The 27,645-nt window shown below is 34.8% G+C and overlaps 3 protein-coding genes and 1 pseudogene across 3 annotated transcripts; 3 read left to right on the forward strand and 1 right to left on the reverse strand.

Annotated features, from left to right (window-relative positions):
- The first annotated feature begins 3,093 nt into the window (after positions 1 to 3,093).
- On the forward strand, positions 3,094 to 6,555 carry LOC108334475 (ADP,ATP carrier protein 1, chloroplastic). Its single transcript, XM_017570338.2, has 5 exons — positions 3,094 to 3,972; positions 4,523 to 4,777; positions 5,136 to 5,279; positions 5,360 to 5,707; positions 6,032 to 6,555. Exons 1-5 carry the CDS (start codon positions 3,214 to 3,216, stop codon positions 6,377 to 6,379), a joined length of 1,854 nt encoding a protein of 617 aa, XP_017425827.1. The 5' UTR covers positions 3,094 to 3,213; the 3' UTR covers positions 6,380 to 6,555.
- A 1,152-nt stretch (positions 6,556 to 7,707) lies between these two features.
- On the forward strand, positions 7,708 to 10,316 carry LOC108333157 (root phototropism protein 3). Its single transcript, XM_017568509.2, has 2 exons — positions 7,708 to 8,689; positions 9,550 to 10,316. The coding sequence occupies exons 1-2, from the start codon at positions 7,988 to 7,990 to the stop codon at positions 10,084 to 10,086; spliced, it is 1,239 nt and encodes a 412-aa protein (XP_017423998.1). The 5' UTR covers positions 7,708 to 7,987; the 3' UTR covers positions 10,087 to 10,316.
- A 1,819-nt stretch (positions 10,317 to 12,135) lies between these two features.
- LOC108333088 (nuclear matrix constituent protein 1) lies at positions 12,136 to 15,388 on the reverse strand. The gene is made up of 7 exons (XM_017568420.2): positions 14,995 to 15,388; positions 14,750 to 14,865; positions 14,550 to 14,668; positions 14,282 to 14,444; positions 13,959 to 14,182; positions 13,546 to 13,870; positions 12,136 to 13,423 (listed from the first exon to the last, which is right to left on the reverse strand). The coding sequence occupies exons 1-7, from the start codon at positions 15,157 to 15,159 to the stop codon at positions 12,313 to 12,315; spliced, it is 2,223 nt and encodes a 740-aa protein (XP_017423909.1). The 5' UTR covers positions 15,160 to 15,388; the 3' UTR covers positions 12,136 to 12,312.
- A 2,896-nt stretch (positions 15,389 to 18,284) lies between these two features.
- LOC108333215 (pleiotropic drug resistance protein 1-like) lies at positions 18,285 to 25,180 on the forward strand (annotated as a pseudogene).
- The last annotated feature ends 2,465 nt before the right edge of the window (positions 25,181 to 27,645 follow it).

Genomic DNA, 27,645 nt, shown 5'->3' on the forward strand with positions numbered 1-27,645 from the left:
GTAAAAAGTAAATAGTAAATAGTAAAAAGTAAATAGTAAAAATAAATTTTCAGCATTTGGATTCCTTAGCATGGAAGTAAGTAGTAGGTAGAAATTAGGATCATGGTGAGAAAATGATTGAAATATTATTTTTAAATAATATTAAAATAATAAATAATATTAAAATATTAAGGAATAGTAAATTTTTTTTACTATAAATAGCCATGGGAGGGAAGGGTATTTTGCACCAAGAGAAGAGGAATCAAGTGAGAGCTTGAGAAATACAGAAGAAATAATTAGGGAGAAATTTTTAGTTGCAAGAAGAGTAGAGGTTCTGAAGAGTTTTCGGGGAAACAAATTCGGAGCAGGAGATTAAGTCTGGAATAGAGGTAGGGGAGCTAACTTTTCTAAGCTTTTATATTATGATTTAGTACTGTTTTATTACTATTCATGTCTTGAAATTATGTATGAATATTGTTAATGCTTACTGTATGTTTATCTATATTGATATTCGGTGTAAATATTATATGCTGTTGTTTTGAATCTGTTAATAAGAAATTTGTTAAAAACTAGTTGAGGAACACTTTGGCTAAGGAAAGACTTGGTACTTAAGTTGTCCATTGTGACACACCTCTCTTTCCTGGAAGTCTACTCGACAGGTTTTTAACTTAAATCTTGTGTACAGATTATGTACTGTTAAATTATCATGTAATATATCTTGTTGGAATATATTCAGTTTGTATGATTTCTGAAATGATTGAAGTTTATTTGATTTGAATTTATGCATATGAACATGTATGAGTATTACGGGGAAATGTCGTAAGGGTATAATATGAGTCGAGGAATGTGAGTATGGTATGAGTCTCGCGGAGAGATTCTGTAATGTCATGGTATGTGTATGAGGATTATGGGTAGATTTCGTAATGGTATAATATGAGTTAAGGAATGTGAGCATGGTATGAGTTTAGTGGAGAGATTCTGTAATGTCATGGTATGTGCGTATATGTTGATGTTGAGGGTCATGAAGTTGGAGGTTATCCTGATACTCTAATAATCATTCAGTCTCAAGTAGAGAATGATGAATTATGTGGTGAGAGGGGTAGGAGGTCCTGGTCTATGTGCCGGTTTAGGACATAGTGAGGGGACTAACCTTGTGAATGGTATGGGGGGCAGAATGTCCTGGTCTATGTGCCGGTTTAGGACATAGTGAGGGGACTAACATTATGAATGGTATGGAGGGCAGAATGTCCTGGTCTATGTGCCGGTTTTGGACATAGTGAGGGGACTAAGAATGACATCACAAGTGAAAAACCTTCCGTTGTATCGCTCATCAACATATCGTTGGGATAAGTGCCTATGGAATATCGTTGGGATAAGTGCCTATTGAATATCGTTGGGATAAGTGCCTATTGGGTATTGTGGAATGAGTGTCTATTGGGTATAGTGGTGTTTATTGGGTATTTTGGTGTTTATTGGGTATTGTGGGACGAGTGTTCAATGAGTGTTTATTGGGTATTATGGAATGAGTGTCTATTGGGTATTTTGGTGTTTATTGGGTATTTTGGTGTTTATTGGGTATTGTGGGACGAGTGTTCAATAGGAATTGTGGTACGATGGTATGAGGGTGTCTGACATAATTATTATATGATGTTTGATGTTTGTATCGAAGTAATTATGCATGTCTTATAAATGATTTGTTGCATGTTAGCTCACCCTACTTGTTTGTGTTTTGTGTTTGGGTATGTGCGATGATCGTATAATTCGTTATACGGGAGCAGATGAAGGAATGTCGCCTCACATAGTGCCAAGGAAAGGGAGGAGTAGAAGAACTATAATTAGAATCTTTTTACATGTATAGACTTATATTAACTAAGAAATTTTAAAGGGTGAGATTACGGAATGTTACCGTAAATGTAATGTTAATTATCAAGTGTGAAAATTTGGGATGTTACATTAATGTAAAAAGTTGGGTTGTTACATTAATGTGAGAATTTGGGATGTTACATATAGTATTTTTGTTCAGTTAGTCAAAGAATCAAGGAGTTTATCCGTTTATGATTTCATATTAATAAGAGATAAATTGATTGATCAAATTTAAAACTGAATTAATATTAAGAATAATTACATTAATTTTAAGTTAAATTATTACTGTTTGTACCTTAAGGTTAACACTAATTAAAAATCTATCCCAAAACCTGTAAACACAAATTTGTGATATTCAGATAATTAATTACAAAAAAAATTCAAGACTTGAATTTAGAATTTCGAAATCATAAAAAATAAACTTAACCTCGACTTCAAAACAAAATGTATATATTATTTAGTATAAATATTTTTAAAAAAGGTGAGATACATATAAAGTTAAATGGTATGAAGCTCAACTCTTTTTATATAGTTATTCGATTTAATATCTTATTTTAAGAATAGTCTTGTTCTTTACTATATGATTATTAAATATGGTGATATCTTCGTAGATAACTGGAAGCTTCCATGCCTATGTTTTCTTAAAATATAGTAATCTGCTTTGAACGGTTTCTTTTCCCATACAAAGGTACCTTTATAAACAGAATATAATAATAAGGCTGTGACTCAATTCCACGTTTACTTCCAATCAACAATTATCCATCACTCTCAAAGTTGTATCAATACCTTATAAACTACTTTAATTATCCTAAATATATGTTCTCATGGCAAATATATTTTTGCTCAAATTTTATTTCATGAAAAATGAAGCTGAAACAGTATCATGATACATTTAAATAATTGCAAATAATGTTTTTTTATCTCTGTAAATAGAACTATACTGTGATTTTTGAATGTGAAAAATAAAGAAAAGAAAAGAAATTAGGCTGAGTTTTGATAAACTTGGTAACATTTCCACAGGAAGATCCTATGAATGCTCCTTTTTGTTCCATTCTCTGACCTTTTCCCATGCAATTTTCATTCAACACTCGTTACAGTTTGTTACCACACATACTCAATTTAACCAATCCATTGTTATTTTCCATTTGCACACAAAAATCTAACGTTGTATTTTACTTTTGTTGTCTTCATCAGACAATCGAGAAAAGATATTTTATTAGTATCTGCGGCCCTTTCGTTCCTCCAAGGATATATATATAAACTTGTTATTCTCTACTCTCCACTGCAGCCACCTTATCTCTGTTTATCCCTCTCTCTGGTTCTTTCTTCAACTCACCAAGGGAACTGAGTGAGTGAGAGAGAGAGAGAGTCATGGACGTTGTTCTTCAAACCAGAGGCCTTCTCTCTCTCCCCACAAACCCCATTAACAAGGTTTCACTTTTACACCCCTCCCAAGGTTTAAGGCTCAGGCTTTTCTCACCCAAGCCAAAAATCCTTGCTGCATCTTCTCCTTCCTTCAATGGGTTCCAAAAACTCTCACCAAAACCCAATGTCTTTGCCCATAGGGACAAAAATCAAAATTTATTCTTGTGCAGGGCTGAGGCTTCCGCAGCTGCAGCCTCCTTTGGGGAATCAGAAACTGAGAAACCCAAGATTTTTGGTGTTGAAGTTGCCACCTTGAAGAAGATTGTGCCTCTGGGGATGATGTTCTTCTGTATCCTCTTCAACTACACCATCTTGAGAGACACAAAGGATGTGTTGGTTGTGACGGCCAAAGGAAGCAGTGCTGAGATTATACCGTTTCTCAAAACTTGGGTCAACCTTCCCATGGCTATTGGCTTCATGTTGTTGTACACTAAGTTGGCTAATGTGTTGTCCAAACAAGCTCTTTTTTACTCTATAATCCTTCCCTTCATTGCCTTCTTTGGGGCATTTGGTTTTGTTCTGTACCCTCTCAGCAATCATATCCACCCGGAGGCGTTTGCGGATAAGCTTCTTAATATCCTTGGTCCTCGGTTTCTTGGTCCTCTTGCAATTATGAGGATATGGAGCTTTTGTTTGTTCTATGTCATGGCTGAATTGTGGGGGAGTGTAGTCATTTCGGTGCTGTTTTGGGGATTTGCCAATCAGGTTGTTTCATTGTTTGAACTTTGAGCCTGCTTTATTAAATGATTTTTGTTTTGTGGCTTGATTTTTGTTATAGCATGTGTTGTTGTCATTGTCATCTTATCATTTTTAATTCTGGTGTCCTTAACATGCTTCTTGATATCATCATCATCATCATGATTGCTTATTGTTAGATTTTCTTTTTTGACTTTTCATCTATTGGTTTTGGTCATATTCATTTGTATTCTGCCTCTTTCTCTATAGCTTAGCCGCTCTGCTTTTGATGAGTCACATGCATGTTGCTATCAATTTTTGCTTGTGAATTCATTATTGTTAAGTTTTGTTTCATTTGTGATAATATGCATATAAATCTTATCTTATCAGGATAAGATGCTAATCATGTGATGACAGGAGAAGGTGTCGAATCCTCTAATGTTATGTCTGAAACATGTTTTCCATTTTGAATCACTTCATGCAAATTAGTATAAACTGAATACAAGGTATAAAGATGAATATGATGCTTTGTGAAGTATAATGCTAATGTTGATTTTAAACTTCTTTTTCTTTTGTGCAGATAACAACTGTTGAGGAAGCAAAACGGTTCTATCCTTTATTTGGACTTGGTGCCAATGTAGCCCTTGTGTTCTCTGGTAGAACAGTGAAATACTTTTCTAATCTTAGGAAGAATTTAGGTCCTGGAGTTGATGGTTGGGCCATCTCTCTAAAAGGAATGATGAGCATAGTTGTGGGCATGGGACTCGCAATCTGTTTAATATATTGGTGGGTGAATAACTATGTTCCACTTCCTACACGTAGCAAGAAGAAGAAGGTAGTTTTTTTCAAGACAGATATACTGTTATGCATATATTTTTTCTACCTTAGAGGCAGGTTGAAGCATGTCCACTCTACTGTTTCAAATGATTCCATTTTTTGTTTATTCTTTAGCCTACTATATAGTTGACGAGACAACTGAAAGCAAATTAAATAAGTAATATATCATTCCTCAACATGATATTAAGATGATTGTAGTATGATTGATTCATTTCTATGACTGTTAAATTATCCAAGTTATTTGGTGCTATCCCCATTATTTTAAATGTGTTGGAAAATATGAATCCTGTTCCATTTCTTTACTAATAATTGGAATAATAACTAACAGTTTACCTTGTTATTGATTTTTCTTCCAGGAGAAGCCCAAAATGGGAACAATGGAGAGCATAAAATTTTTGGTGTCTTCAAAATACATAAGGGATCTTGCCACTTTAGTGGTTGCATATGGAATTAGCATTAATCTTGTTGAAGTTACGTGGAAATCAAAGCTCAAAGCTCAGGTAATGTAAACCTTTGTTGCCTTTGGTTTTACTACTGGACATTGCACTCTGCTCTTTCTCAAACTCTGCAATTTGTGCAGTTTCCTAGCCCCAATGAGTACTCATCTTTCATGGGAGACTTTTCAACTGCAACTGGAATTGCTACATTCACAATGATGCTTTTAAGCCAATTTATCTTTGACAAATATGGATGGGGAGTTGCTGCCAAGATCACCCCCACTGTTCTGCTTTTAACAGGAGTTGGTTTCTTCTCTCTCATATTATTTGGCGGCCCAATTGCTCCTGTTATTGCAAATTTGGGAATGACTCCACTGCTAGCTGCTGTATACGTGGGTGCATTGCAGAACATATTCAGCAAGAGTGCTAAGTACAGTTTATTCGATCCCTGCAAAGAAATGGCCTACATACCCTTGGATGAGGATACCAAGGTTTAGATTTTTATCCTTAACAATCATATTTTTGCAAAATCATCATGCAACTTCCACACATACACACACTTTTTAGAGTTAAATCAGGATTTTTTTAAGTTAATGGTCTTTACTCCTTAGTTGAATATATCCTTATCTGCTGTAATCATATTTGTGCAAACTTGACCATTCAATCATATATACATACGGTGAAGTTTGTTCAAGTCAAATTTGATCATGATAATCTATTTATGGATTTTATGATCAGAGATGAACTTTTCTCATGGGAATGTTGCAGCTGCATCTACTTGTAATTTGACTTGTACTGAATTCCTTTGGTTGTAGGTGAAGGGGAAGGCAGCCATTGATGTAGTGTGCAACCCATTGGGGAAATCTGGTGGAGCTCTAATTCAGCAGTTCATGATCTTAAGTTTTGGTTCACTTGCTAATTCAACTCCATATCTGGGAGGGGTGCTTCTGGTGATTGTTCTTGCCTGGTTATCAGCAGCCAAGTCTCTTGATTCCCAGTTTTCAGCTTTGCGTAGAGAAGAAGAGCTTGAGAAAGAGATGGAAAGAGCAGCTGCTGTCAAGATACCAGTGGTGGCTAAGGATGAAGATGGAAATGGTTCTCTTGCAGGTGTTCCACTGTTGAATCCAACAGCTGGTGGTGACTCCTCAAGTACATTGAATTGAATCAACTCCTCGCAATGTTTAAAGCTTAAACTTCATTGAATGGCAAAGAAGCAGGAGGAGTCAGCTCAAACTATTAGTTGTAGGTCATTTTCTAATGAGTTTGATTCTCAATTTCTTTTTTGTAGTCTCCTTATTGTTACTTTTGTCCCATAGATAAAATGATTTTCTTCCTTCAATATGAAGCTTTCCTATTTGGTAGTACATTAAAAAAAATAAAAAGAAATGAAAGAATGAACACATTTGTAAACTTTGATTCGAATATATGAGTTCATGGTTTGGGAATGGAAGCATCGTATTGTATTATCTTTAGATTTTGGCTAATCCTAACAACAAATTCTCTACCACCCATGATTGCTAACTGCACCTCATACTGATAGCAAAAGGATTAAAATGCCATCTTTACTGCACTATGCCATTTCTATGGCTGCTGTCATTTCCGCCTCTGCTTTCAACACACTTTTACCCTCATCATTACTAAAGCATGTTCTGGAAATCCTGTTTCAGAGATTTTATTCCAAACATTTTGTTTTGAAAATTTTAGAAAACTTATTCCAGAAAATTTTCAAAACAAATAATCTGAAAATCACCTTTACAAAAAAGTAAAATGGTAATTTTAATAATGAGAGTAATGCCGGAAATTACAATGGGGCATGAAGAGAAAGCCGAAAAAAGTACATTTGGAACCCAATTCAAATAACATTTGTCGAACTTGTTGTGTGAGTTTAAGTTTACATTGAATAAGAAGTAGAGTACAATGAAGTCGCATTAATTTATTGTCTTAAGATTTTAGATAAAGGGTGATGTCAATCTTTTATGTGGTTAAATTCAAATTTCACGTATAAGTGAAAAATTAGAATACTATATAGAAGGGAAGAGATTTCATTAGTGTTATATCTCTCCAGTAAACCTCCTAATCTCTTATATGATTAAATTCAAATTTCACGTAGAAATAAAAAATTAGAATACTATATAAAAGGGAAGAGATTTTATTTGTGTTATATCTCTCTAGTAAACCTCTTCCATAGAAGTTGCAACACAACTACATGCAACAGTGGAGTTTTGTCATGGAAAAGTCACACGTGTCCAAACAAATAATTTTGGGTTAAATAAAATGATTATATTTTGTTATTGTGAATTATTCTTAAATAGTACAATAAAATCGAAAATGGTCCACGACAATCAGAGGTACACTTGTCTGGTGCGAAAACAACAAATAGCTAGGGGGTTCACGAGCATGGGATGCAAAAACAAAGTTTGGCATTTACATAGGCTCTTCTCAGGCTTCCATTTCCTTCACTTTCCATCACTCTCTGCCAATTGCCAACTGCAATGCACAATACCAACGCACGCTTTCTTACATACATACTCTGATGTAAATGTGGCCATATAAAGTAACCAAGTATGCTCCAAATTTTGTTTTTTATGTCCTTCCTTTGCCCATGTAAATGGAACAAGTCCAGATCCTACACGCAATACACAGGATACACACAAAACAAACTAGTCCTTTTCGAGTTTGATGCCGTGTTGTAATTACTTTTGTTGTGTATTATAAGCAAGACACTGTGTGGCATAGAATGGCAAAGCTGCAGTGTTGTGTGAGCAGTGCAAATGAAGAAGCAGTGTTGTGAAGAATCAGAGGCAACTGTTGGATCCTGGGAATGTTGGTTCGATGATGCATGCATCGTTGACATGGATTACTTTGTGAAGACCCTTTCAAGCATCAAACAGAAGGGTATTCGTGCAGACTTGATTGGTTCCATCATCACTCATTATGCTTCCATTTGGCTCCCTGATCTCTCTGCCTCTTCTGAGAATGGTGTCACCACTCAATTCCAATCCCCCGAAAGCGTCACGAGTTCATGGATGAAGAAGAGATTCTTTGTGGAGACCTTGGTGAATGTTCTGCCTCCTGAGAAGGATTCTGTCCCATGCAACTTCCTCCTTCGCCTTCTCAGAACCGCCAACATGGTTCGGGTTGATGCCACTTACAGAGCTGAGATTGAGGACCGCATTTCCTCGCAGCTAGATCAAGCTTCTCTCAAAGAGCTCATGATACCCTCCTTCAGCCACACGTGTGGAACTCTCTTAGATGTTGAGCTTGTCCTCAGGTTGGTTAAGAGGTTTATGAGTATGGACCGTGACGGTGCTGCTTTGGTTAAGGTTGCCAAGCTGGTTGATTGCTACCTCGCTGAGGCTGCTGTGGACGCCAATCTGTCCTTGTCTGAGTTCCATGCACTTGCTGGAGTTCTTCCCAACCACGCAAGAGCCACGGATGATGGGTTGTACCGAGCCATTGACACTTACCTTAAAGTATGTCTTCTCATTTTAGTTTCAAATTATTTGATGGTCAAAACACAGTTCTATGTGCTTCTGGCAATGTTCCCTTGTTAGAATTGGAGTTTCACCTCAGTCATCCATGTATTAAAAGCTTGGATTAGACTTCAATATGAAATGACAAGGTGAAACTCCAATTTGAATTGGAAAACAACAGAAAAACACATGGAATAGTCTATAAGTTTTGTTGCTTCTTTCATTCATTAGAGGTGATTCTTTTTTGTTATTCGTGTCTCTTAATTTACACAATGATGACAAGGAGGAAGGAGAAAAATGATTCTTCTGTTGTCACTGGCATGAGATTATCTTTCGAGTGGGAATAGGTGAAGTGAAACTGAAATAACATAAATGTCTGTCTTGTGGGGCCACTAGATCATAACTGATAATTTTTTTTCAACATTTGGCTTTTCTCTTGTGCCACACACTGATACATATAAATGCTTTACTGAAATGGAACGTGACTAATGCTCTCTTGAGAACATGAAACTTTTTCTAGTTTAGATGTTAAAAGCTTGGCATTTCCTTCTGGTTGTTCTGTGTATGTATTACTTGCCATAAGGTGCACCAGTCTCTTAAATTTAGGTAACATGTCACGTACAAGTAGGACAATGTACTTGCCATAAGGTGCACTAGTCTTCCCACATGTTATTTGAATAATACAAACTTGTCCTATTTGTGCTTAGAACTTCATTTTACCATTAAAAAAAATGCAGATACCCTTTTCGCCACTTTAGACAGTACTGGATTGGGACATGCATGTTACTAGTTATTGTTTCTTGTACTATTTGTGGTGAGAGTGTGATTTTGAAACTCTGAACTCTGGTTATGTGTGGTAGGCACATCCAGGTGTGTTAAAGCAAGAAAGGAAGGGTCTGTGCAGACTGCTTGATAGCCGGAAACTGACACCAGAGGCCTCACTTCATACAGCTCAAAATGAAAGGTTGCCTGTGAGAGCTGTGATTCAGGTGCTGTTCTCTGAACAAGCCAAACTCAACCGGCAAGTAGATTGGAGTGGTTCCTTCAGCTTGAGGAGCCCAAATGACCCACCTGGAAGGTGCCTTTCAAAGCGAGAAATGAATGCTCAGCAACTGGAGATAACGAAGCTGAAGGAAGATGTTTACAGGCTGCAAAACCAGCTGAATGCCATGAAAGTGCAGATGGAGAGGTTGGCTGTGAAGAAGAAGGGCTTATTCAAATGGAAGAGGCTTGGAATGCCTACATTTGGTAGAAACGTGGGAGGGGTGGAGAGAATTGAAGAAGAGGAGGAGGAAGCTGAAAGAGAAAGTAGGTTTGGAAGGCAAACGTCAATGGACATGAAAACCAGTTTGGTGAAAAGTAGGACTCCCCACAAGTGGAGGAAATCTATGTCCTGAGACATTGGCTTTGAACAAAAATATATGATTCATGTAGTCTCTGTTAATTTGTTATAGTATACAAGTTCGTTTTTTTGTGTTGGACCTGAGAAATAATGTGAGATATAACTCTGGTATTTGGAATAAAATTCAATTAGATGGTATATAGCAAAGTTCTTTATGTAGTAATGACTGTGATTGCATAAATAAAAGATAAGAACGCAAGACCAATATCAGAAATGTTCTGAATACACTGTTCTGAATGTTTACTAAATTTTAACATATACTGTTAATCTTATTTGACAGCTAAAATTAATGCAGTACACTGGTACGATAAACAATGAGTTGGGAATCCGTATGAGTGCAAGTCCCGTATTGGAAAGAAATAAAAAAGTAGAGCAGTATATAAAGATGAAATACCCATTAACTCATTACCTTAAGGTTTTGAGTAAAGAATGTTGTTGATCCCTTAATTGGTTTTTTAGTTGGTTCAGATGTTATTAGTGTTTGTCTAATCATAGAAAACCTCCTCCAATAGTATATATAATTAATTTATAGTTTAACAAACTCAGAATTTTGAATATAAAAAATAAACTAAATTTTGAAAGATTAATGTGTAAATAATTGTAAAATGTTTATCATGAGTTACAAAGAAAAAATTGGAAGTTTAAATTAATATTTTTCTTTATCTGTAACTGAAATTAGTAATTATAATTAGTTTTTGTTAAAAGATAAATATTGACCATATTATTAATATTTAAATGCAAACACACACACATTATTTATTATTAGTACTTTTTTCAATTTATTGCAACTTTATATAAATTATAATTTGATTTTACATTAATATAATGTTCACTTGTCTTAGTAGTTAAATATAATATTTTAGTATATAATATTGCATAATTATTTTTGATGAATAAAATCTCTACAATTAATATTTTGTGTCTAATTTACGAATTACTTTATAGATTTTTAATGACTATAATATTATTTTTATTATTATTAAAACTTATATAATATAATTAAGAAAATTTTAAATAAAATATTAGTATTTGTTTGAGATTCTTGAGTATTAATATTTTTGAATACTAACCTTAATCTTAGCCCTACAATCTCCCATTAAATGTATGAATCCCTTTATTTATTAATATTTTTGAATACCAGCCTTAATCCTAAGTCTCCAATCCTAACCCTACAATCTCCCATTAAGTATAATATAATTAAGAAAAGTTTACATAAAATATTAGTATTTGTTTGAGATTCTTGAGTATTAATATTTATTATTAGTAATTTTTTCAATTTATTGCAACTTTGTATGAATTACAACTTGATTTTGCATTAATATAATGTTCACCTGTCTTAGTATTTAAATATAATATTTTAGTATATAATATTGCATAATTATTTTTGTTGAATAAAATCTCTACAATTAATATTTTGTGTCTAATTTATGAGTTACTTTATAAATTTTTAATGATTATAATATTATTCTCTTATTATTAAAACTTATATAATATAATTAAGAAAATCTTAAATAAAATATTAGTATTTGTTTAAGATTATTGAGTATTAATATTTTTGAATACCAACATTAATATATTAATTAACTTAATCATTTTTATCTTTCTACTAAACCCTAACTAATCCTAATTCTAATCCTAAAACTAACCATATCCCTAACCAATTAGTCATGTTGTTTCGTACTACCATTAAATCTCTACAATCCTCTCGTGAAGTTTATGAGTCCCTTTATTTATATACTAGTTAATTTAAAGATTTTATAAATAAAATGTTAATTATATTGTAAAAATTAAACATACTAAAAAAAACTACGCAGACATGTGAATGACATAAAATTTTCCTTCTCTGTTTGATGCTTTTGAACTTGTGAAAGTTTGTTTGTGGCATCTCAATCGGATTCCCAGACAAAACACCAAGATAATTTCTGTTTGTAATTCGCTAATTCTAATAAATAAAGTAAATGTCGCATTCAAAATTCAGTTTTTGCAAAGCAGAAAAAGTGAAAGAAATAGAAACCTAAATTGCTATCAGCAAAAACAAGCTGTTATCACTTATCAAATATCTGACAAACTTTAAAATCTTGTACACAAATCAAACAATGGCTACATTTCACACACCAATTTTCTCTCTTTTATTCAGCTACAAACAACTCAAATTGTAAAATCGTGAAGAAACAAAAGGTACAAATGCATTATGCATAGCCTGAATCAAATGTATCTCTATTTATAAATTCACAGCTTTCTTGATTGTCTTGATGGATGACCTCAAGAAACTGTTTGATGCTGCCAAATCATCACTTGCTGTTGGCTTCTTCCGAATGTAGTCCACACCTTTTCTGATACCACCAAAGAGCAAAGATGGAGATGATGGAATTCGCCTCAAGGTCCTGGCACTCTCTGATCTAGGAAGTCTTTTTTCCTTTTTATGTTGTTCCTTTTTTTCCATCCTTTCAACATTAGGACTGCAACTTCCTTCACCTATGCAAGCTTCTTCAGAGTAATTTTTCTGTCCTGTCGGCATAACACTTCTAGATTCATTTTCCATTCTATCTTCTTCATCTGCTAATCCATTCTTGTCTTCCAGAAGCCGTAGCTGAGAATCTGAAACTTTTGAGATCCTCAACTCCTTTTGTGGGAACTTCTCATTCAGTTGTTGGATTATTTTATCTTCAGTTCTACCATTTTCATTTCTTTCTTCTGCATCAGTTCCTGGTTGTTGACTATTTTCTAAAAGCATTTGAAGCCACTTGTCCACATTTCCTTTTCCACGCTGCTTTCTGGTTTCTTCATCTTCCTCGATTTCTGTCTCATGAATACCTGTGAATGAAATGCTACAACTCCTCTTTCCTTCGCTGATTTTAAGCTTCTCAAGTCTTTGCTCAATTGAGTTTTCTTCATCCAATGCAACACTCGATGTCGTATGCTCCTCTAGCTTCTCTTCTGTGTCATTTTTAGCAGGCATTTTCATCTTCTCTTCTTTATCTTCCTGCTTTTGCTCCTCGATTGCAGGGAAGCCAACTTCAGATGCCCTTTGTTCCTCCTCTAGAAGCACTCTGAGCTCCTTATGCGAAGGTGTTCTTGGTCTGGGCCCAGGCAAGTAAAGAGCAGGTTTAATGTCTCTCTCTTCTAAAGTGGCATAATCATCTATTCTTGACCTTTTCCTTCCATGCTCCCATTCAGGTCTAATCTGCTTCTCTATGTCATCTCTTTGCTTGTATTTCTTGTGAAGATCTTTCTCTGCAGCATCACAAATTGCCTTCTGTGCTTCAAGTCTAGCCATCAGTGCATTAGTTGCAGCCAGGTTCAATCTTACCTGTTCCTTATAGATAACACTCCTGCAATAAAACCAATCATCAAAACCCAGTAGTTGAAGTCCAGAGAAAACACTTATTATATGTAGAATACAAGAAAAATACACTCTATAAAACCGTTTCAATCCCCGGGTATTGGGACTTACTGGTGCATGGTTTCCCTAATCATCTTCTCTAGCATGATCCTGTAAGACGATTGAGCCTCAGCTAACCGTCTGCACTTTTCTGCCTTCCTCCTACGTTTTATGAGGGCCAATTCTAGGTCTTGGATAGTGAGCTTTTCTTCCTCATTTTTGAGCTTCATTTCATTCACTTCATCATCTAGCTTCTGTATTTCTGCCTGCATTTTTGTAGTTTCCTCTCTTTGCTTCAGGGAATCTCTAGCCATGACAATTGCTTGGTAGGGGTTTTTCACAAAATCTGGATCTTCATTTTCTTTCAGAAGATTGCCATTTCTTTTCCTTGCAGCTACTGAAAAGAGTTTCAATCAGAGGATGGTCAGACATAAAACAAGTCTATATCTTCAAATCTTAAACTATAATCATCAACTGCCACTAACCTATTGCAGGAGACATTGGCCTTGGCTTCCTATTGTAATCGAGTTGTCTCAAAGCTAATGCATCACAAGGTTCCCTTCGAGATTCTACGATTGCAGCTGGAGCCAGGCCCATCTCATCTTTCAACCCAAAAAAGTGGTGTGGGAAAGAATGAGAATCCACTATTTGTGAAGCATTCAATTCTTGATTTTCTCCTTCATCGAACAAAAACGAGAAGGCTCTGTGCCTGTCATTTGCAAATACAAATACCATCACCCTTCCACTAGACGTCCAAGAAAAATTGAGAAACAACAAAAATAAAGATTAAAAAAAAAAAAAACCCTGCCTGAAATCTGAGTTTGACGATGCAAAAACAGACAGGAACTGGTTCACAGAGATCCCCAATTGGAAATCCCACCATGGCACCAAGAATTCCAGCTTGTTTTTCTTCCTCTTACAGACTTGCCGCTGTAATATCCTTATATTACTAAGAACAGTCAAACCTCCCCCTGCATTCCCACACCAAAGGAGAAAAATCACACAATATGACACACACAACGTAGTTGAATTCTACTTCTACACATTCTCAAAATATAAAAAGAAATGAAAATTACTTGAACAAGGAAACCAGTGATCAACATCCCAAGCCAGAGGAGAGGCCGAATCTGCGTGATAATAGATCACATTGCCATAACCATCCACTCGAATTACAGCGGGGTCAAAGCCAGCATTCCTGAGATTAGCGAAATTGTCAATAACACAACACAAACAATGCATCAGAAATCAAAATTGAAACTTTCAAACTGAAACCTACCCAAGATGGCGGAGCTGCTTCCACAGGACACTGACAAAGATCTTGGGCTTGCTGGTAGCCTTAGCTTTGGGATCAATAATAGGAAACATCTCATCCAAATCCCTAGCTCTCTCGGCCTAAAACAACAACCAACAACACAAAATTCTTGAATTCAAACTCACAACTCGCTTTAAATGTGTTCTTTACCACTTAATCTAAGATATACATAATGGAGAGAGAAAGATCGTTTTTTTTTTTTTGCTTACCTCATGTTCTTGCAAAGCATAAGGGATGAAGGTAAAGGGAGGGCCAAGGCTGTAGGCACCGAAACCCCGGTCACGGCAGAGTTTTGCGAAGGCTTTAGGGTAGCCAAGGTTCTCATTCACTACCATCTCATCTGGGGCGAACCCATAATCCTCAGCTTCCGCCATTACCGTTGGGTCGAGGTTTGAAGTTCTTGTTTGCTGTTACAGTTTTTGTGGAGAGTGGAGGAGCGTGGTCTGTTTTGTTTCTTGTTTGGTTTCGTTAGAATGATGTACCTAAGACTAAGAAAGCCAACGGTCGAATCGATTTTAACTTTCAAAGGTTTGAAACTCAACTAAACAATTTAAAGATTCTGGTCACTTTTCATTACATGTAATAAATTTGGTGCAAAGGGTTCCCTCTCTATGATACTAACATAACGGTTACAAAGAACGAGGATATGTCATACTCACTCTATCTAGTATTTGTTAGGACTAAAGTGCCCCTGAGATTGTTTTGTTGTCAAATGCTCATAGGATTCAAGAGATTTTCTTTTCACCCACATAGTCCACTTAATTTAAAATTTACATAAATAACATATTTTGTTAAATATTTATACAAATAATATTTTTTTTTGCATTTTTCTAAAATATCTTTTTTAAATAAAAAAGAAAAAAAAATAAAAATTCAGTTTTCTGACAATGGAAATCATGTTTTGTTTTTCAACAAATTTCCTCTAAATCATTGACCTGAAAAAAAAAATATTATATGTATAAATATGTTATCTGAGTAATTTATTACTCTATATTTGGGTAAAAATGTCTATTAAGATGAAAAAAAAGAATAAAGTGGGTGAAGGGTAGCTCTTGTTGCTATGGATTAATTAAAGTAATGGGAAAAAAATTGAAATGAGAAAGTAGGAAATGATTTTGTAAGAAATGAATTTGGTTTTGAGGAAATTGAGGGCACTGTGTAGAAAAAAGCTAGCAAAAAGTATCTTTCATTTCAAACAAAGTACAATCCAAAAAAGAAACAAGATTGTAACGTTTTATTATGGAAAGTTTAGTTAACGTAGAAATATGGGTATTGACTTTATCCTGTGTTGATGATTAGTGGGGTTCCCATATCAGTTTTTTGGTTTGTGGTTTGAATTAAGAACTTGTTGTGTCAAATTCTGAGTTGCAGAAGCATGCTCTTAGTGGGTTAACGGTACTTAGGTGGAAAACTTGACCACTGTGTTGTGTGGTTTTTCTTTCATAGCCTTAGTGGGTTAAGCGTACTTAAATTTTCGATCGTGCCATTGGATTTGCTGCCCGGAAATGTTGCACTCAATTGCTCCATTTTTGGTGCTGTGTTGACCCTACCATTCAATTCGTATCCACAATGAAAATTCAACTATAAGTCTAAATTTTATTTTAAATAAAAATGTGATAGAAATCTCACGTCGATTCGAGATAAGATCAAATTATAATATATAAGTGATGTGCAAACTTCATTTTATAAATTGATTATGTGAGATTGAGTTAGACTTAAAATTCATTCTTTAAAATGCTATCTTAAAATTAATCTTTAGGTAATTACGTTTAGATTTTGAACATTAAATAGATAATAGCTCTCAGTATATTCTCTCTTTCTTATCTTTCCTTTTAGAAAATCCATGTATTTGTACATTATTTTCTATGTCGCCAATTTAATTTTTATAAACCAAATGTCGAAATAAGAACTGAGAAAGTAAATAAAATATTGGTATGTATGTTTAGTAATCGAATATACTTAAAATAAAATGTTTCAAAAAAAGATCCACATAGGAACAAAAACAATCTAAACATTTATTATAAATTTAATCTAAACAATCTTATCTTCACCTCTGTTTCCTTCAAATTTACTTATCAGTCGAAAATATTTTAGATTGTATTATCTAAAAATCTGTTGAATCAAAGATTTAAAAAATATATTTTGGACATATAGTGTTTAATTTAAAATACATTTCCAAATTCAAAAATATATTTTGAATTATATAATCTGAAAATCTATATGAAATGCTACAATCGTAATGCATTTTCAGATTTCCAAATTCGAAAATGTATTTTAAATTATGAAATTTAGAACATATTTATGAGTTTCACAGTCCAAAAATTTAAAACAGGAATATTCTAGACTTCTTGAACGTTCCATGGAAGTGCATGAAGAAATTTCATGGAGGTGGAGGAAGTAATAGCCCACATTAAACATTTACTTTGTTTGGGCTTAGACCGTTAAAAAATTAGCCCAATTCGCATGGCTTGTGGTGAAGCACATTATATTGATAGCATATGTTGTGTTGCAATATGTCGTATTAAACATTTCTTGTTAACGTAGACTAATGCAGTGTTTGCATTTCATCAATTTCTAACTGCCAAACGCAATATCCAAAACCTGTTTTCTTAAGGTTTTAGCTTGTAAACACGGATTTTATTTTTTACCATTTCAAAAAGTTTCTTACTGTATCTTATATATATATATATAAATCCATATCTATTTTATATTTTATCGGATGTGAGACTTTATTTGGTTTTTATATATTATAAATTGTTCTAATATGTAAAACTTTTCGTTATTGGACGAAATATTTAACGTGATAGATTGATTATACGATTTGTCAAATATTTGTTTTATGTATTACACGTAACTATAAGTTACTCTATTTCTATTTTTGTTTGCTAAATAAATTCGTAGTCTGTATCTCCTTCTTTTCTATCTTACTTTGATCTTTTTGTAATTCCAATACACCTACCCAGATGATGTTGAGAGTTCAAATCAAAGAGTTCTATTCACCTAAGTTTTTCATTTGATAACAAGTGTGCCACCTAACCCATTGCACGGATAATTTGGTCACAAAGTCTACGATTATTTCGTAATCCTTGCATGGCTCTACTTTCATTTTGTGCTGCAAAAGTATCCCTCTGCTACCCTCAAAACTTCAGTGTGGAGTCCTTATATTTTACTAGGAGCACTTTCATTTATATATATTCATGCATGTCACTCTTTTCTTTCACATATTAGGACTAAAAGGACTGAACTGCACAAGCAAAGATATTTTGTTTCAATATGTTTTAGCAACTGAGATCAATCCATTTAGTCCACCCTTTCTTGCGATATTCTTGTGTTTAAATTAGAGGGTGCAACACTACCAATTCTTGGATATTACAATGATGTTTGGAATAACAGTCGTTTGGCTAAAATAGAATATCTTATAAAAACACTGATTTACTGAGTTTGAGAAGTTATTGCAGCTCCATTTTATATTTTTTTTTTTCACCTTTTTTGGTTGACAATGGCCAATGGTAGCCTGACTAAAGCTACTAGCAGCTTTCAAGTAAGCCGTTCTTCAATTTGGAGAGATGGAAGTGGAGTTTTTTCTAGGAATTCATTTGAAGAAGATGATGAAGAAGCTCTGAAGTGGGCTGCACTTGAAAAGCTTCCTACTTACAATCGTTTAAAGAAAGGCTTGTTAATCACATCCAATGGTGAGGTGAAGGAAATTGATGTCACTGATATTGGAACACAGGAAAGGAAGCATGTGTTGGAGAGGTTGGTAAGAGATGCTGAAGAGGACAATGAAAAGTTTCTGTTGAAGCTGAGGGAAAGAATTGATAGGTAATAAATTCATTTCTAGTATTTCCTTCGTCTTGTCTTGGTTCCTATGATCCATATATAATATAGACATTCTATTTCAACATTACAAGTCAAATATTGTTTTTGTTTTCTTGCCTTTCCGTGACATTTCATCTGAGTTTTCTACCCTTCAACGTTTCTAGAGTTGGGATTAGTTTTCCAACAATTGAAGCTAGATTTGAGCATCTGAATGTTGAGGCAGAAGCTTATGTTGGTAGCAGAGCCTTACCGACATTCTTGAACTTCATTGTTAATACAGTAGAGGTAAACCATATACCACTTTGATCCTGTTTTACCGATCAAAATCATTGTTGCATTTTGTATACCTTTGATCTACTGCTAATTCTGAAAAATTTGATCTTTCAGAGTTACTTGAACCATATGCATATTCTTTCTAGCAAAAAGAAGCACGTGACCATTCTTAAAGATGTTAGTGGAATTGTAAAACCTTGCAGGTGAGAGAGTAGAATTGAAAGGATTCAAAAAGCTCAAACCTCATTCATTTTCCAATATCTTAGTCTCATACTCATACATCACCGTTGCATGTATCAGGATGACATTGCTTTTAGGTCCTCCAAGTTCTGGAAAAACCACACTCCTTTTGGCTCTGGCAGGAAAGCTTGATCCAGATCTTAAGGTGAAAAGAATTCCACTTGTCATTGGCTTTCTATTTCAATCGGCCATGTCCAACTCAAGTGCTGATGTATTCTGTAGGTTTCTGGGAGAGTGACTTATAATGGGCATGAAATGAATGAATTTATACCCCAGAGAACTTCTGCCTATATTAGTCAGCATGATGTTCATATTGGAGAAATGACTGTTAGGGAAACCTTGGCTTTCTCTGCAAGGTGCCAAGGAGTTGGATCACGTTATGGTTGGAAAATTTTGCGCTTCATGTTATTGAAAGTGATAACTTCCACTTTGTAATCCAATCATGACTTTGTATTGTTTTGACCATGTACAGACTTGTTATCTGAACTTTCAAGAAGAGAGATAGCAGCGAATATTAAGCCTGACCCTATTATTGATATCTACATGAAGGTGAACACGGAGCTTTGAAATGTGTTTTTGTGTCCAAAACTTCCATTAACAAATATGCTTAGGGAAGATTATTAGTGTTTACTTTGAAAGTAAAAACTGCTTAAGGGAAAATAATTTCAGTCATTGACTTCTGGTGATACCAGGCAACAGCATCTAAAAGCCTGGAAGCAAATAAAATGATGACAGAATATATACTTAAGGTGATATGATAACTCCAGTATCTGTTCTGACACTCCCTCCTACTTCAAAAATACAGTCTTAATAGCTTCCAAGAATTTGTTTATTTGTTATTTACAGATCTTGGGGCTGGAAATGTGTGCTGATATTGTGGTGGGGGATGAAACGTTGCGTGGTGTATCTGGTGGACAAAGGAAGCGTGTTACTACAGGTGGCGATCCGAATTCTCCCTGTAAGTTATTCCAATTCAGTTTCTACATTCTATATTCATATTTTACATGCATTATTTACAGGGGAGATGTTGGTTGGTCCAACAAATGCCCTGTTCATGGATGAAATATCTTCTGGCTTGGACAGCTCCACAACTGTTCAAATTATCAAGTGTCTTAGACAAATTGTTCACATTCTAGATGGAACAGCAGTTATCTCACTATTGCAACCAGAACCAGAGACATACGAACTTTTTGATGACATAATCCTCCTCTCCAACGGCCAAATAGTATATCAAGGACCTCGTGAATTCGTCCTTGAATTTTTTGAATCTATGGGTTTCAGATGTCCTGAGAGGAAAGCTGTTGCTGACTTCCTCCAAGAAGTGAATCGATCTTTACCTTTTCTTATCTCATACACGTTATGAAATTGGAAGAAAAAATATGCATGTGTATGATCAGAATATCAAATGATTAATTTTCATTGCCAGGTGACTTCAAGGAAGGATCAACAACAGTACTGGATCCACGAAGATGAGCCATACAGTTTTGTTACAGTTAACGAATTTGCCAAGGCATTTCAATGCTTCCATGCTGGTATAGAGCTTAGAGAAGAGCTAGCCATTCAATTTGATAAGACAAAGAACCACCCAGCTGCATTAACGACTAAGAAGTACGGGGTAGACATGAAGGAGCTTCTGAAAGCTAACTTCTCAAGGGAATATTTGCTTATGAAGAGGAATGCATTTGTTCACATCTTCAAGCTATCTCAAGTTAGTTTTATCCAGTGTTTTATATGTTTGATTGTAACGTATCTTATTTTTGTTTTGCATGCATGATTTTCATGTGTGATTCTTCCCCTTTTTCCATCAGCTTGCAGTGATGGCAGTGATAACAATGACAGTATTCCTGCGTACCGAGATGCATAAGGGTTCTGTGGATAACGGGGGAGTTTACACTGGTGCACTTTTTTTCTCTATAGTAATGGTGTTGTTTAATGGGATGGCTGATATTTCAATGAATGTAGCAAAGCTTCCTATATTTTACAAGCAAAGAGACCTCCTATTTTACCCTGCATGGGCATATGCTATTCCGAACTGGATCCTCAAAATCCCTATTACATTGGCTGAAGTAGTTGTCTGGGTATCTATCACCTACTATGTAATTGGATTTGATCCAAGTGTTGGAAGGTAAGCAATCTATCCTCATCTACTTTGGACTTAAGAAGATTCTCTGTGCGTGTGTGGCATTAGATCTAAGATGTGCTAATGATGTAGGTTTCTCAAACAATATCTTCTGTTACTACTACTTGGCCAGATGGCTTCTGCATTGTTTCGTACAATTGCAGCAACTGGTAGGAATATGATTATAGCTAACACATTTGGATCATTTGCAATAGTCACACTTCTGACTTTGGGCGGTTTTATATTGTCAAGCGGTACAAGTATTCAAAAGATGCAACAAACGTTTGTAGTTTTCAAATTTTTGAACCTTACATGTTTGCTTTGCCTTTTGATTTTCTCTTGAAATAGAGGATGCTAAGAAATGGTGGACATGGGGTTACTGGATTTCACCAATAATGTATGAGCAGAATGCTATGATGGTCAATGAGTTCCTCGGCCAGAGTTGGAGCCACGTAATTTCTTGAATCATCATCAAACTTGCAATATTTTCCAATTTGAAATGAGTTGTTAGAAAATAAATTTTCAACTACAGGTTCTTCCTAATTCCACTGAGTCACTGGGAGTTGAGGTTCTGAAGTCTCGAGGATTCTTCACTCATGCATCCTGGTATTGGATAGGGGTAGGGGCATTGCTCGGATTTGTTTCTCTATTGAACATCACATTCACTCTAGCTCTCACTTTTCTCAACCGTGAGTATTTCCTCCATACGGTTTTTATATTCATGCAGAAATGTTGCTATGACTCACTTATGCTATGGTAATGATTGAGCAGCACTTGAGAAACCACAGGCTATCATCTTGAAAGAATCTCATGGAAATAAGCATAAAGACAAAACTCTACAAGATATTGGATTACCACTTAAACTCCCAGGAAATGGTCCAAATAGAAACACAGAGACAGGTGATTTATTTTGTGTATGACCTGCATGCACACAAGCATACTTATGCTTCCCCTTTATAATTCACATCAATTCTTTCAGATTTTGAAAAGCTTTTCAATTTTTGTGCATCAGTGAGGCCAAAGGAAGTTGTTGATTCCAGCCACAGGAGGAAAAGAGGAATGATTCTTCCATTTGAGCCACATTCTCTTACCTTTGACGGAATCGCTTACTCAGTAGACATGCCACAGGTTGATTTCCACGAAAACTCCTTATATAAGCACATTATCCTATCATAAGCCTGCTTCTTCCAGTAAAATAGAACCCGTTTTGATTTCAACTTGCAGGAAATGAAGAATCGTGGAGTAATTGAGGACAGATTAGTCCTTCTGAAGGGTGTTAGTGGTGCATTTAGGCCAGGCGTCCTCACAGCTCTGATGGGGTTGAGTGGAGCGGGTAAAACAACTTTGTTGGATGTGTTGGCAGGAAGGAAAACTGGAGGGTATATTGAAGGCAGAATCAGAGTTTCAGGGTATCCTAAAAGGCAAGAAACATATGCTAGAATCTCTGGCTACTGTGAGCAGAACGATATCCACTCTCCTCATGTTACAGTCTATGAATCCTTGCTCTACTCAGCGTGGCTTCGTTTATCTCCTGAAGTCAATTCTGAAACCAGAAAGGTAGCATATACTAACTGAACTGATCATAAATTTGGAGTTAGTTATCTTTACTGCTGAATCTTATGAATGATTACAGATGTTCATTGAGGAAGTCATGGGACTGGTAGAGTTGAACTTACTGAGGGAAGCTTTGGTTGGTTTGCCTGGTGTGAGTGGTCTCTCCACTGAACAGCGCAAGAGACTAACTATAGCAGTTGAGCTAGTGGCTAATCCCTCCATAATATTCATGGGTGAACCAACGTCAGGTTTAGATGCCAGAGCAGCTGCCATTGTTATGAGAACAGTTAGAAACATAGTGGACACAGGAAGAACAATTGTTTGTACCATTCATCAACCAAGCATAGACATATTTGAAGCATTTGATGAGGTGAGTGCTGCTCTTGATCAAATGATGCTCTGTTTTCTCATTTCTCTTATTTGACTTGCCATACTAATGAACATAATAAAAAATTTTGTTTCAGCTTTTCCTGCTAAAGCGAGGAGGACAAGAAATATATGTTGGACCGTTGGGTCGTCATTCTAATGAACTCATTGAGTATTTTGAGGTAAGGCGTGTCTGAAAAAAACAATGACATTTATAGTTCATGATGTTTTTTACGATATTACAGTACTATTTCTATTCTTGCTTTCAAGCAGAGGATTGAAGGGGTTGGTAAAATCAAAGATGGACACAACCCAGCGGCTTGGATGTTGGAAATTACAACTCCGGCACGAGAAATGGATTTGAATGTTGACTTTGCTGACATATACAAAATTCAGAACTATATAGGTAAGTTGGTTTGTTCTGTAGTGTACTAGTGTTGCTCAACATTCTACTTTAGTAAAAAAGGAGTATGTTTTAAAAAAATGTATTCCATGTGTTAGGAGGAACAAAGAACATGTAGAAGAATTGAGCAAGCCTGCTTCAGGTTCCAAAGAACTTCATTTTCCTTCTCAATATGCACAACCATTTTTCATTCAATGCAAGGCCTGCCTATGGAAACAGCATTGGTCCTACTGGCGCAACCCTCCATATACTGCAGTGAGATTTTTGTTCACTGCATTTGTAGCTTTGATGTTTGGGACAATGTTCTGGGACCTAGGATCCAAAACGTGAGTTACTATTGGTTAATGTATGGTTTAAAAAGAGTAATATATCATTCTTCAAATCTTCCTATACTTTATGCTAATAGTATTAAATACATTCCATGCATACCATACAAAGTAAGTTGGGTGAGAGAATTTTTAAGGAGGATTAGAACTATTCTATTAAAAAAGATGCACAAGTTTTGTTAAATCCATATCTGCTGGTAAATTCATCCCCTTTTGAACAACATGCAGAAGAAGGAAACAAGATCTGTTCAATGCTATTGGTTCCATGTACAACGCCCTTCTCTTCCTTGGGATTCAGAATGCGTTTTCTGTGCAACCAGTTGTGGCCATTGAACGAACAGTCTTTTATAGAGAAAGAGCAGCTGGAATGTATTCAGCCATCCCCTATGCTCTTGCACAGGTAGCTCATCTGACTTCTAGAAGCAATATTTAGTATTTTATGTCGGTTTTACATCTCCATCCAATTAATGTAAATTAATACACTTTTTATTTCTTAGGTTGTAATAGAGATACCATATACTTTTGTCCAAGCTGTAACATATGGCATCATAGTTTATGCAATGATCGGATTCGAATGGACTGCATCCAAATTCTTTTGGTATCTGTTCTTCATGTACTTCACATTTTTGTACTTCACCTTTTATGGCATGATGACTGTGGCTGTAACACCGAACCAACACATTGCTTCAATTGTGGCCACTTCATTTTATGGACTTTGGAATCTGTTTTCTGGATTTGTTGTCCCACAACCTGTAAGTAGTGTAAAATGCAATGACAAATGCATCTGAGGAAATTAAGTGGATGCACATATATGCTGACGTTTAGTTTTATTTTCTATATGGCTGCAGAACATTCCAGTGTGGTGGAGATGGTACTATTGGGCATGTCCTGTGGCTTGGACCTTATATGGATTGGCAGCATCACAGTTTGGGGATGTAATAACTACAGTTGAGGTAAACGAGACAGTGAAAGAGTTTCTGAGAAGATACTTTGGCTATAGAGATGATTTTGTTGGAGTTGCTGCAGGTGTAGTTGTTGGGTTTGCAGTGCTATTTGCTACTATCTTTGCTCTTTCTGTAAAGGTTTTTAACTTTGAAAGGCGATAGAATAGAATATATGCCTTGAAGTGAATGCCACTAGTGTAAAATATATAAAAGGAAGAGAAAAAAGATATGATGTTAATGGTAGTTTTGAATTAGGTGATGACCCCTTTGAAAGCATTGAATTAAAGGTGGCTTATCACGCTTCTCAGTTTGGACTTTGGAGCTACCGTAAGTTGGCATTTAATCAACTGTTTGTCCAACCAGGTTCAATGTCCCTGATTCATCTAGAGAGAACATTGACCCATGTTGTTCTTATCAATGTAGTAAACACACTTATCAACATTGTTGTCTCATGCAGTATACAATAATGAAGTTTCTATTTTTGTGTGGTTGGGTTTGTTGATACTCATGAGGTAAAGAATAAGTTATACAAATATTCTGAACAACAGAACAAAATCACATATTGCAAGTTGCGACAAGCAAAACACATGGCAAATTGTTAAGAATAAAAGTATGAATGTATGTACCATTAAACACCTTATAAAAAGAAAGACATGGAAATTCATTCTTTTAAGATTTTGAGTTTAAAGTGATAGTTCTTTAAGTAGTTGAACTCAAATATCATTGATGTTTGTCTCGCATGAATCTCTCTCCCTCAAAAAGACCCATCACAAATTACATGTAACCCTTGCATCATTAGTCTTAAGAATATAAGGATGAATATATGTTTTGCGAGATGAGAAAATTAAACACCTTATAAAAAGAAAAACCTATTAACTTATTATCTTAAGGTTTTGAATTGAAAGTAATATATGTTAGGATACAAACAAAGTCGCACATAAAATAAAAATAAAAAATGAATATAAATTTATATACAAATAAAACCGGGGAGACACAACTATGTAAATGATTAACACCATTCTCTACTCAAACCCTTAAAACAATGTATTAATGGATTTTTCATCTTTATATAGTGCTCTACTTTCTCATTTTTATTCAATGTGGGACTTAGATTCATATTTGGATTCCCAACAAATAAGACCGTGAACTCTTTTCTTATATGATTAAATTATTGATATTTGTCTCGCATGAATCTCTCACAAATTACATGCCACCCTTGCATCACTAGTCTTAGAAAAAGGTTCAAAAGAGGTGGCAAAGACAATGGACAATATTTTAGTATCAATTTCCCCGTCCCACCTCAGTTGTTCATAATGTCTTCTTCCAATGTAGTTTAGTCTCCTTTGGGGTGTACTAAAAAAATAAAATAAATCACTAAGCATACCCTACGAGTCAGGTCAAAAACAGAAACACGATTGTATTCATTGTGTGTAGAATTATAGAATGGTTGCATGTTATTTTAAAACTTTTTGGCTAAGAACCAAATCAATGAATATTTTTTTCAGAAATAAATAAACATCTAGAAGAAAGAGCAATTTAAAATAGGAACATAGTCATTGGTCAAGCCACCGAATCCGATCCGATTAATGAATTGAGATAGGATAGATACAAGAGAGAACGAGTCCAAGATCATTTTATTGATTGATTTTGCGAGTGGCATCTAAATGGTAACTTGAGGTTTCCTCTTTCGTACCTTTTTCCTAAACAAACAAACTTGTTGGCTGCTTTTCTGTATACATTATAGCTACTTTATTCCATCTAGAAGCCTTACTATTTAAGCTTTTTCTGGATAAACAATTTCAAAAACACATACACACTGTGCTGCATTGATGCTATGCTGTGATCACAAGATTCATGAACACCAATCAATTCTAGATGGCCCCATAAGAAAGAAAAGTTTAATAATTATATATTTTTCTGATAATTCTTCTTTACTTTTATAAAAAAGTGAAATTTGTCTTAGTTATAATTAGGAGCATTAAAATTCAAAGGACTAAAGTTTTTTTTTTTCAACAAACGAAGAACCGATCAATTTCAGTGACTGGTTTCATTAAAATTTTTATCCATCCAGAGAGTCAAGTCAAGGATTTGATCGTTTCTAGTTGCCAATGTTTCGGAAATGAAGACTCAAAAGCAATGCTATTGAGATTCAAACTTTCAGGCATTTATTTTCTTTAAATTAATATTAAAAAATGGAAATTTCCACTGAAGTTTTTGATGATGTAATTTGTTAGGTAATTTTACTGTTGTTTTGTTTTTTTAATAAAAACGATTTTCTTTCTGTCTTGATTTTAATATGGTGTCATGTCTTGTCTCGAATCTTTCAATTTACAGCCCGAAAGTGGAGGCTCCAAAGTCTTCAGCGGATATTTTTTTTTGGATAATCCTAATCTTCTGAATGACATTATTTTGTTTTTACTTTTGATTTTTTATTATCCTTTCTCAATTATTGTTTGCTTAATTATTATTAACATGTCAACTAGGGTTAGGATAATTAATCATTACCCCAACGTGAATTAGCGCGCTTAGCCGCCTTATTTTAATCCAATAATTAAGAGTAATACTTGTATTAATATATATATATATATATATATATATATTTTAAATTTTTGGTTAGCTGTTAAATTGATTTTTTTTAATAAAGGCATCTTAGTACAAAAGATAACTAGACTATGATCTATATATGTATTTATCAATAACATAGTTAACAAAATTTTATTCTTTTTTATATTTTCCACAGTCGTGGGTTTTACGATTCCGTACCAACCGATAATTAAATACATAACGTGAAAGTTACAATTATTTAGCAAAAATAA

Source organism: Vigna angularis, chromosome 11, assembly GCF_016808095.1.
Source record: "Vigna angularis cultivar LongXiaoDou No.4 chromosome 11, ASM1680809v1, whole genome shotgun sequence".
In the NCBI taxonomy this organism is placed as follows: domain Eukaryota; kingdom Viridiplantae; phylum Streptophyta; class Magnoliopsida; order Fabales; family Fabaceae; genus Vigna; species Vigna angularis.

Coding starts and splice junctions, on each gene's coding strand:
- LOC108333157 (XM_017568509.2), top strand. CDS start 7,988: ATGAAGAAGCAGTGTTGTGAAGAATCAGAGGCAACTGTTGGATCCTGG. Junction 8,690..9,549: donor CCATTGACACTTACCTTAAA/GTATGTCTTCTC, acceptor TATGTGTGGTAG/GCACATCCAGGTGTGTTAAA.
- LOC108333088 (XM_017568420.2), bottom strand. CDS start 15,159: ATGGCGGAAGCTGAGGATTATGGGTTCGCCCCAGATGAGATGGTAGTG. Junction 14,445..14,549: donor TCACTGGTTTCCTTGTTCAA/GTAATTTTCATT, acceptor GTGGGAATGCAG/GGGGAGGTTTGACTGTTCTT. Junction 13,871..13,958: donor GCCAATGTCTCCTGCAATAG/GTTAGTGGCAGT, acceptor AACTCTTTTCAG/TAGCTGCAAGGAAAAGAAAT.
- LOC108334475 (XM_017570338.2), top strand. CDS start 3,214: ATGGACGTTGTTCTTCAAACCAGAGGCCTTCTCTCTCTCCCCACAAAC. Junction 4,778..5,135: donor CACGTAGCAAGAAGAAGAAG/GTAGTTTTTTTC, acceptor TTTTTCTTCCAG/GAGAAGCCCAAAATGGGAAC. Junction 5,708..6,031: donor CCTTGGATGAGGATACCAAG/GTTTAGATTTTT, acceptor CTTTGGTTGTAG/GTGAAGGGGAAGGCAGCCAT.